An 11,053-nucleotide genomic window follows, 5' to 3' on the forward strand; every position below is an offset into this window, starting at 1 on the left:
TCTCTACACGATGCTCCAGACAGTACATTTTTTACACAGCACCCTAGAGAGTGCATTCTCTATATTTCCACCAGAGGATAGATTCTCTACACGTGCCCCAGTGGTTACATTCCCTACAAATGCCCAAGTAGGTACATTCTCTACACATGCCCCCGAAGGTACATTCTCTGCAAATGCCCAAGTAGGTATATTCTCTGCACATGCCCCCAAAGGTACATTCTCTACAAATGCCTAAGTAGGTACATTCTCTACACATGCCCCCGAAGGTACATTCTCTACAAATGCCCAAGTAGGTATATTCTCTGCACATGCCCCCAAAGGTACATTCTCTACAAATGCCTAAGTAGGTACATTCTCTACACATGCCCCCGAAGGTACATTCTCTACAAATGCCCAAGTAGGTACATTCTCTGCAAATGCCCCCAAAGGTACATTCTCTACAAATGCCCAAGTAGGTACATTCTCTGCACGATGCTCCAGAGAGTACATTTTCTACACGGCGCCCCAGAGGGTGCGTTCTCTATACTTGCACCAGAGGGTAGACTCTCTACACAGGCTCCAGAGAGTACATTTGACGAAATATCAAAAAATGATTTGCTGTGAAACAGAAAACATGATAAACATTTGTTTAGTCTTAGAAATATTCATAAGTATCAAGTTGTCCTCTACACACCACATTTAGCGACCTTACTGACAGAGTATTTCCTCTACAAATGAACCAACATAAAATTTTTTAGCGTAAGATAGTAGCCAGTTATTGTAGCCTAAAATTATTAAAATACATGAATTTATAAAAATTTCGGATCATGGGTCCTAAAGACTTATTGCTCCATATGCTATATCCACTTTCAAAGGACCCTACTCAACTCGGTTCTTGCGGATCATCATGTACCCAAATCAAGGTAAGACCTGTCATTCTCTTGAACTTGTGAGGAATACCAATTGAAATTTGAACCTGTATGTATGCTTCAATCGTGTAGCACCTGTGGGTCGAGAATCTGAAAACACTCTACAAGCTGTGCTCTGAAACCTTCATAAATAGTTAATGTTTGTACACTATAGTAACTGAATGCTTGCACTGTAACAACCTATTAAAATGCTAAATATGAAAACTTTTTTGTTGAATTTGACCACGAGTCGTACTTCTCATTGACGAAGCAAATATTATGGTGACTGAATATCAATATAGGTCACATGCAGAGGATACAACAGGTTCACAGGAATGGTTATTAAGTACCCCGATTCAACGATATATCAGTTATTTGGTGTGTAACTGAGGCAAAAGCACCGTTATGAATGATTTGAGATTATAAAATTTTCCACAATGTTGCCTTACATAAACTAACAAATGTTTTGAGGCTTTTGTTCACCCAATAGAATGTTTTGACCTTGTTGCATTCTGCTAGAATAGCATACTTCAAAAATAGTTATGTGTGACATAGTAGATAAATAAACAACCCCACACCAAATCAAAACAACACTACAGATATTGAGCAGTTGACACCAGAAACTTCTCCAACATGTCAGACAAGACTGACAACTACCTCATAATCTATTTTTCTGATACGATAACTCCTGCTTTTTTGAAGTTCATATAAGCAGAAGCACTACCTTTTAAAAATTAGAACATGACTAGGTGGAGCTGACTGGTGGGTTAGACGCATCATGACTTGGCGAAAGCATGTTTATACATCTTGCAAATCAAAAATCGCGTAATTGTTGCTATCTTTTGTTAAGGTCTGATGCAGCAGTGAACCATGTTTTCAAGTTTTAAAATCATTGCAATACCCATATTCACTTTCGCGTAGAAGTAAAGATTTTCACAGATTAAAAGAAACTAGTAAAGCTGCTGCAGCAACTTCGGCTAATGCAAATGTTTGACGCAATCAAAAAACAACCGAGACCATAATTTACTGCAGAAATGCCCTGCATATACCAAATATGAATAAAACATTTGAAATATTTCATTCAAGTTCAATGTATATTGGATAGATTCTATAAATACTAAATCAAATAGAAATATAGTCCACAAAATAAAATAATCATTGAACAAAATGTCGCGTCATTGACACAATAAGGCTTGATTTGAATATATCATCGGTATAATTAGAGTTATTGACAGTAAAATGGACTCAAAACTGAAAGTAAGGAAGCAGAATTTTGACCATTCAAAACTTTGGCAAACTATGTAATTCCAGATTAGTACTATGAATAATATAAGTAACAAGTCATGTGACATAAATGTAAGTGAAAAGAGAGCAAATCTTTTATAAAAGCTTGCATCTGTTATAAAACTTGACATTAATATATATAAATAGTACATATAAATATCAAAGCATATAAATAAATGAAAAAAAATGATACCGTGCGGCGATGAGAATGATGATGATGACAATAAAATATTGTGTAGACCAGAATAGCAATAACGCTGCCACAGTATCTGTAGCATTGAACGGAGAAAGTGCTGTCAGTCTCCGTAGAATTGAATGTAGGCAGTGCGGCCTGTCTCTGTAGAATTGAATTTAGGCAGTGCGGCCTGTCTCTGTAGAATTGAATGTAGACAATGCGACCAGTCTGTAGAATTGAATGTAAACAATGGGACCAGTCTCTGTAGCATTGAATGGGGCTACTTTTCAGTGACATCTCCAACCTCATCCACATTGGGTAACAAAACTCTGGCCAGTGCTCGAGCCAGCAAGCTCAACTTCTCTGGGCAATACTTGAAATGCTCAACAGCTGCTGCTAAGGGAAAAACATTCCCAGTTTCGCAAGCTTGCAATGCTGACTTGGTCTCCTCAGTAAACTCTGTCTCCTCAGTGAACCCATCGGGGCTTTGAATAGCGACTAGAAGGATATTCCGGTACCAGTGTGGAAAAATCATTTCCTCCACATGCTGTGCAGGACAAAGTTGATCAAGTTTTTTATGAAGTGCCTGAGCAGCAGCGCAAACTTCTTTGAATGATTCTCCTTGGCTTACAATGTGATGCAAAATCTCTGCTGATGGACGAGATTCAGGACTATAATGAAGGCATTGAACAAGTGACTCAACAAAGAATGGGCACTGACCACGTAATTTCAAAATCAGATGATCTCGGAGAAAGCTGACATTCTTCTTTGCTGCTAAGTGACCAATAGTTTTCAGTTCATGCCACTGTACTCCTTTCTTTGTAATAGCAGTGTAGGTCAAATGAAACCCGACTAATCCAAAGGCCCAAATATCTACCTTGGTGGTAGTCTGCCTATCTGGAGCGTCATATACATGTTTTTTCAAACGACGCATTGATGTAGCGGGTCGGCTGCCAATATGCTGCACAAAACCCATATCCGCTATAACAACCAGCAATTGATCTTGAATCTGCCTACACATTGGATTGTAATGTACAAGAACGTTGTTGGGTTTAAAATCGTTGTGAGCAATTCCGAGGTTATGCAGATAACACAGGCCATACAGAATATCGCAAAGTATCTTGTTGCAGGTGTCTTTATTCACAACAGATACGGCCTGTGTACCATATTGCTCTGCCTCTTGTGTCTCATCCAATTGCGCTGCCCTTTGTGTCTCTTCCAAAAGAGCTGATAGGTCACTCTGATACAACTCAAAAACCATGTAGACCTTGGTACCTGTAAGTATACAGAAACTTCTGTGAGCCCACACAACATATACAGTAAATTCTCATATAGCTTGTTAGCTCTCGCCTGACATTGAAATTTTGTGTTAAAGATGTAGTTGCGTCAAAAATGAAATTAGGACCCATAAAAGGCTAAAACATCAGCTACAATTTGATGCCATTTTTGTCTTTGTAGACCAACCCTGTCCAGAGATATATGCGTTTGAATGAGGCCCTCTTTTAAAAAGCTCACGTTCCAGCGGGTGCCAATTTCGTGACGTCACAAGCTTGTTATCTGAAACGAAACCACAAGCGATAAATATGAGGTCGATTCGTTAGCCAATCATGCGTGCGAAATTTTTATATAGGCCGTAATAAATGTTATCACTCGTAAAACGCGTTGTCTGTGATCTCGAAGATTCTCCTAAATAGATCTCATTACTCGTTACTGATTCAACGCGTTTCAACAATTACTAAGTTATACATAGTTTTAAAATGGCTTCAAGTTCGAGCGACCGCTACTCAGAGTTATCTGAGCAACTTTTAGTAAAAGATTAGAGTAGACAGCCTATGGCCAAAGCTGACAGGCGTCAGCAGCGTTTTGCTGCAGAAGAAGACAGAATGGAGGTAAATTAACTTAGAGTCTTCTATACTTTAGTAAATGTAATATTTTTTATAGTCATAAATACATATACTAATTAATAAAATGATAATTCTTTGCTATCTCCAATCATCGTTTCATAGCTTATCTGCCGTTTTACCTAGCTGTAATATTTTTTTCGAATTTTCTTTGGTAAATTAGAGTCATGATTACAAATTATTTTCACTCGTAGGAAGTGGGTAAAATCGATTGATCATTGCAAATCTTTAATTTCCAGAACCAAAGCTTCGAATCGTTGGCTTGGCGTACTTGTGCCTTTATTAAATGTTTATTCGTTTTTAAAATTACACTCGCAATCTATTTAACTCCCAATTTGGAAGCTGTCAATAGATACGCTTTAGAATGACATATATTTATTGCATTTTTTTTACTGATTACAGAATGTTTATGTCGTCCCACCAGCCGAAGAAGCTTTGTCAGTGTGGAAACTGCCATAAAGTGGAAAGAGAGACTTGAATGCGTGCTGCATAAGCCATAATGTTTTGTTTGAGTTTGTTGCAGTAGATGAATTTGTCTTATTGTATCAGCTAATACTATCTGAGTGGCCACGACTTGATGAATATTTTTAATAAAAGTTTTATGCCGAGATGAAAATATTTTTGCTTGTAAAAATTATATAATAAAATAATATTGTTGAAGATAATGTAAAACATGATTTGCAGAATATTGTAGTGTATCGGATATGGTATATGGGTGTCCGCAGAACTGTAGAATGTGAGTTCAAATCCAGTTTGCAGCAGACTTCTCATTCTTAAAACTCTATCCCTGTCTATATTCTTTTCAAAGAGGTGGCTTGCTTATTTCACTTATCTAGTATTCGGTAAGAATATTACTAGCAAGAAACGAGTACGTAGGTAATAGGCGACATAATGTGGGCGGGGCTTATGGGAGGCTGTATATCGTTTGTATGGGTAGATGCAGAACTATGCTGATACAAAGACCGCGTTCTACAAAAGTGACTTGACAGAATTACCGTAGACCGGTAGAATTGGTAGTCGGTACCCAAATGTTTACACAACATTTGGAGAAAGTGAGTAGAACAAATTTTCAATTTTCGTTATTTGAGGCCTTTTAAACATTCATAATAATGCATCTGTGGCAGGATTTAAAATTTTATTCTAGCCAACACGAGCAAATACAAAATAAGATATATGCCAATAGAGCCGCGTAAGACTAGACTTTTATCGCAAATAGCCGATGTGAAAACGAGAGATAGAGACAGGTTGCCAAACTCGTGACATCATTTTTGGCGAGGCTGGGCACGTTTTTGTGGCCTGAGCGTTTTTACGGCGATCAGATTTTTTCGGTTTTAATCTTCAAATATCTTGGCAATGCGATCGCGTAACACAACAAACAACATATCAACTGATAGAGAAAAAAAAATGCTTTCTTTTAAGATCAACTTAAATTTTGACGCAACTACATCTTTAATGCTTAAACAAAAACGCTGTTTTGTTTATGAAAACGTTGTTTTCATTATTCGCTCAGATAACCAACTTTTGTTATTTATTATAAATACGTGCATCTATCTTGAAGTTAAGAACTTTCTACGGAACGTAATAGTACTCATAGCATATACTCATGCGCAGATCATAATAAATTCACTAAATATAATTAGGTTACTGTAGGTAACTATAGTTACTAAGGTTAACATACTATTTTGTTACTAATTTTTAATATGTACTGCACATAGAGGTGGAAAGAGACACGAGACATCTCAAGTATCGACCTGTCTTGTCCCGTATCGATCTCATCTCGACCTAACTAATGCCAAACTCGAGACAGGAAATAGAACTAAAGCGCCTGCGCATGGCTGTTAAAACATGGCTTCTCGCGGTACAACAACTCCATATATTGTAATGGATTGCGGGCAACTACCTTTAAAGTTATACCCGGTCCGTTGCTACCTGTTGTTAGTGATTATGTTGGCCACCGAGTCTAATCATGTAGTCCGGACATAGTCCTGTTAGTATATTGTAGTCCGGTTCTGTGTCCTTAAAACAGATACCGGGTCGTATCCAATTACCATCCGAATAATCAGGTTTAATAAATAAGACTGTTGCAAGTAAAATATCTGTATTTTATCGTATCGTGTCCAAACACCAATTACCCTTCATAAAATTCGCGCCTCTTTTATATACAACCATTTGCAGGTAAAACTTACCCGGACGCGGAAAAACGAACTAAAGGCCGTGTCGACCATAGTCTGGGTAACAATGACATTATTGTTATTTCAACATAAAAATATATACAGTAATTCATATAATTTCATGAGTGCAATTTAAATATAATTCACATACTACTGTTAATACACAAACAAAACTTAATATAAATGAAACATTAAGAATGAAAGTGTTATTTTGTGTTCTTTTAGTTGCGGTACTTCTTTGTAGATCAGTGGCTATCGGTTTCATTACACATTTCATTACAATCTAAAGTAAGACCTATCCATTAGATTGTAAAAATATACACAAACAAAGCAATATGTTTATAACATATGTAGCTTATTTGTATTAAAGGTTAACTGACAGCACACATTTCTAATGCATAAACAACAGCAGAAAATATTACAAATTGAGTTTCCATAATATTTTTGTTTCATTTCAACCAATTAGCCTACCAATTTTTAAGCCATGAAAATATAAGGAAAGATTCGAGATCTTCGCAGAATGCCGACTATAAATAGTTATTGTTCGTTCGAAATCTTTCTTCACGAACGCATAGCATGTGTTGATAGATTTGAAATAGATAACCTCTGAGAACCGAATTTTTACTGACATTTTGTTTACCTTTCCTATTTGAGCGAAGGAAGACGTTGCTGCCGAACTTTACAAAATGTACACAAGCCAACTGGTGTAGTTTTATTAGCTCAAATGTTTATAAGCGACTTATAAATAAGGCGCAGACTTTCTCGGTATTCATGAAATCTGCTTCAACATTGCGTTACAATTATCTGCCGCATTGAGTAACCATAGCAATGTGGAGTGGCGACAAGGTAAGGGAAAATGTATATGAATGGTGACCAACATATTTGGTCTCATGTTCACGCATTGAATAATCGTCGACATTGACATACATCGTAAGTCGTCAGTCTGTGTTTTGCCGAAACAAAACCAGTGTTTTGGTCTTCAAAACAGTTGTTTGGTTCTTCTAACATGAAAATTATTGCTGAAAAATGAAGCATCATGGTAATAAAAGTGTAAATTGATGTAATTTTGAAAATGCTGTCAGCTAAGCTTTAAGGCCAGGCTACACAAACGCCAATGAAATGCATCGTTTGCTTGGCCAATGTGTTTAAATGATTACATACGAAGGGAGCATGTTGGTCTATGTCGATAGACATGAAATGCATTTGTGACTGGCTGAAATACTTGATTATCACGATCTTGATTGAATTTTATTCATTTTCAATGCATGCTAGCTGCATCCCAAGTTGACGTTTAAATTACGCTGAGAACAGGGTTCCACACAAAACAGCTAGTCATATACGGACTATGATATTTCACGTACATCACATGTGTTAAAGTCAGTGCACTCAGACTTCGACATACGAGTGCCTCAACATGCGAGATACAAGCAGAGTTTCAAGTGAGTTTCTTCCTTGAGATCTGAGAAAATTTTGCGATACAAACGTACGAGCCACTCTCGTCGACCACTATATGGCCAAATATGCTTTCGAGAACAGCATCGCTCTGTCTTTCTCTTTGAATCAGTTTAAAAACAGTTTACAAAAGTTCAGCTAAAAATTATAGTGACAGCGAAGCAAGAAACTCAAAGCCAGAAATAGAGAGTGAAAAGTTAAAACGAAGACAAAATTAAAGTTGGGTCTTGTAAAAGATTAAACCTTAGTTTCAAGTGTGTGTTTCGTAAGCTAAATTCATCTAAGTTAACTTTTAAGTATATATTACGTAGCATCATAAAAGTTTAGCGCACCAAACGCGCTGCTGTCAAGTTTCTCCCCCAGAAGGTCAAGTCTCTGTCGTGAAGGTAAAAACCCCATACAGTAGTGTACATACGTTACATTTTATGGCAGATTTTAACAACAAAATAAATATTTATTAGGCCTACTTGGTTATCAGTAATTACTGAATTACAACAATTAAAAACACGTTTTTCTACCGTAATACCCTGTTTTAGGTGTTTTTTCATAGTATGGTAACAGATTAAACTGCATTTAGTTATTTTATATATGAAATAGTGCTTTGAAACACAAGTAAGTTAACATACGAGCTCACTCCCGGAATCCTTTAAGCTCGTACGTCAAGGTATGACTATAGTATATATTGAAAATGTTTACTAAACATTTGAGCCATTTGAGATAAAATTTTTGGTAATTAGGCACATTAAAATCCTTTTTTCTATTATTCAATTGATGGCATAAAGTATTTTTGTCCTTGGATATTTTTATCATCATTCACACATGAAATTTTAGATTTTATCAGCAAGTATCGGTATTTTTCTATTATTTTTTACTGTTTCTGATGTTTGAGGTGATCCGACTGCCAGGATGTTTCAAAATAAGAATTGACAAAACTTGATCACGGCTAAAACGCTCAGATCAAGCGAACGCGCGATTATGACGTCTATAGTTGTAAAGAGACCGGCAGAATAGAGACCTGTAAGTCAACCTTGAGTGGTAACTGTAGTTTTCAAGTTTCAGTTTATGCAGCAATTGAACACAATAGTTGATATCAACCCTAGCAACCATAGCTGATATCAACCCTAGCAACCATAGCTGATATCAACCCTAGCAACCATAGCTGATATCAACCCTAGCAACCATAGCTGATATCAACCCTAGCAACCATAGCTGATATCAACCCTAGCAACCATAGCTGATATCAACCCTAGCAACCATAGCTGATATCAACCCTAGCAACCATAACTGATATCAACCCTAGCAACCATAACTGATATCAACCCTAGCAACCATAGCTGATATCAACCCTAGCAACCATAGCTGATATCAACCCTAGCAACCATAGCTGATATCAACCCTAGCAACCATAGCTGATATCAACCCTAGCAACCATAGCTGATATCAACCCTAGCAACCATAGCTGATATCAACCCTAGCAACCATAGCTGATATCAACCCAAGCAACCATAGCTGATATCAACCCTAGCAACCATAGCTGATATCAACCCTAGCAACCATAGCTGATATCAACCCTAGCAACCATAGCTGATATTAACTCTAGCAACCATAGGAACTAGTGCCGCCATCTCTCACATGCTTTTTTTAGCATTTTAACCGCGATCATGTTTTGTTGATTTTGTACTTAAAACATCCTGGCAGTCAGATCACTTCAGACATCAAAAACAATCACAAATGATAGAAAAATACAGATACTTTCGAATAAAATCTACTAAAATTTTGCTAAAACTACTAAAAATTCATTACTTAAGCACTGCCTTTTCTCTTTGAGCACCACAAAGTAATGGAAACTGTTGTGCAAACACTGTTGCTGGCACACATCTTTAATGTTCAATATTTAAATACATAACCTTAGCCATACTTCAATAACGATACTGGAAAATCAAGCTGAATCCTACAGCCCTTCACAAGTCTGAAGCCAATTCTAATTCATCAATCAATCTTTAAACACATGAAGCATCATGTTCAACACCAGCAAACATCTACGCTATGATGCTTGTCATCGATATGTGTAGCCAGGCTTTTGAGCGTAGAAACAGAGCATACTTGACTAACAAGGCTTTTGAAATTCCGAGCTCACGAAAACATATGGCCAAATGTAATTAGTGAACTGCTAGAAAAACGAAAACAACACTTCACCATTAATCAATTCATCACTGTTACTAACCTGCAAATCTATGAAGGAAGTCTAATGGTAGATCCAGGCCAACCTCGAGGACGTGGACGATGTCTGAGGCATCCAGACGACTAGGTAGGACAATCCAATTCAACTTGGGATGAGCTTTTATGATATTAGGATGATCACCGACCAGGTTTGGAAAGTCACACTCTTGCAGTACTTGACAAAACATATTGTATATGCCTTTATTTTCACCAGGATTGCCTATCTCCACACATTTAATTGCATATTCATTTCCTGTTTCAATAGATTTCACCTTGTAAACCTCTCCAAATGAGCCTGATCCCACAACTTTCAGCGATTTATAATTATCATTGAAGTGCTCTTCATCTCTACACTGATACTCCAATAGATTTAAAATCCCAAATCCTACGCGCTTGGGCACTGCTGCTCTGATCGTCGCCATGTTTTAGCTGTACATGTAGACGTTATTCTAGTAGTCGGGCAAGTAGTCAATAGCACCGACAAGTTGTATAGATCTTAGACTAAGGGGAAAACCCCAAAAAAAGATACGCAGACTCAGCATGATGAAACCTCATGCTTGAATGACGATGAGATGAACGCAAGCTCAGGCTGTAGGACTGAGAAGTAATATCAAAGTTTTTAGTAATTCAGGAATGGCAGTATCACTTTGTTTAACGAGTCTGATAAAGACAATGTACAAAATGACCTAACGCAGAGGAAACTAACTGCAAATTCACTTCAAGCACACATTCCAAGTCAGGAAGACTCAATCTATACGCATAAGTACATAAAAATGAATCAAAACCACAGCCTACTTACTCAACACGACTTCACTCAACAAAACCCATATAGGCCTAATGGCTGATTGAACCAAAAGATCAAAGAGTACGTCAAAGTCATGGAAGACTAGCATATGATTTCATGTATCACCATTGACCCACTATAAAAACACATTATCCTGGTAACAGTCTGAAAGAGAACTA

The 11,053-nt window shown here is 37.2% G+C and overlaps 1 protein-coding gene across 1 annotated transcript; it reads right to left on the reverse strand.

Annotated features, from left to right (window-relative positions):
• Positions 1 to 2,032: 2,032 nt before the first annotated feature.
• On the reverse strand, positions 2,033 to 10,512 carry LOC137405031 (uncharacterized). The gene is made up of 2 exons (XM_068091255.1): positions 10,095 to 10,512; positions 2,033 to 3,621 (listed from the first exon to the last, which is right to left on the reverse strand). The coding sequence occupies exons 1-2, from the start codon at positions 10,510 to 10,512 to the stop codon at positions 2,627 to 2,629; spliced, it is 1,413 nt and encodes a 470-aa protein (XP_067947356.1). The 3' UTR covers positions 2,033 to 2,626.
• Positions 10,513 to 11,053: the final 541 nt, after the last annotated feature.

This window comes from Watersipora subatra, chromosome 9 (assembly GCF_963576615.1).
Source record: "Watersipora subatra chromosome 9, tzWatSuba1.1, whole genome shotgun sequence".
Classification (NCBI taxonomy): domain Eukaryota; kingdom Metazoa; phylum Bryozoa; class Gymnolaemata; order Cheilostomatida; family Watersiporidae; genus Watersipora; species Watersipora subatra.

Bases quoted from the DNA above. Each gene is read 5' to 3' on its own strand.
- LOC137405031 (XM_068091255.1), bottom strand. From the start codon at position 10,512: ATGGCGACGATCAGAGCAGCAGTGCCCAAGCGCGTAGGATTTGGGATT. The intron at 3,622-10,094 runs GTTAGTAACAGT...GTATACTTACAG, and splicing joins CTTCCTTCATAGATTTGCAG to GTACCAAGGTCTACATGGTT.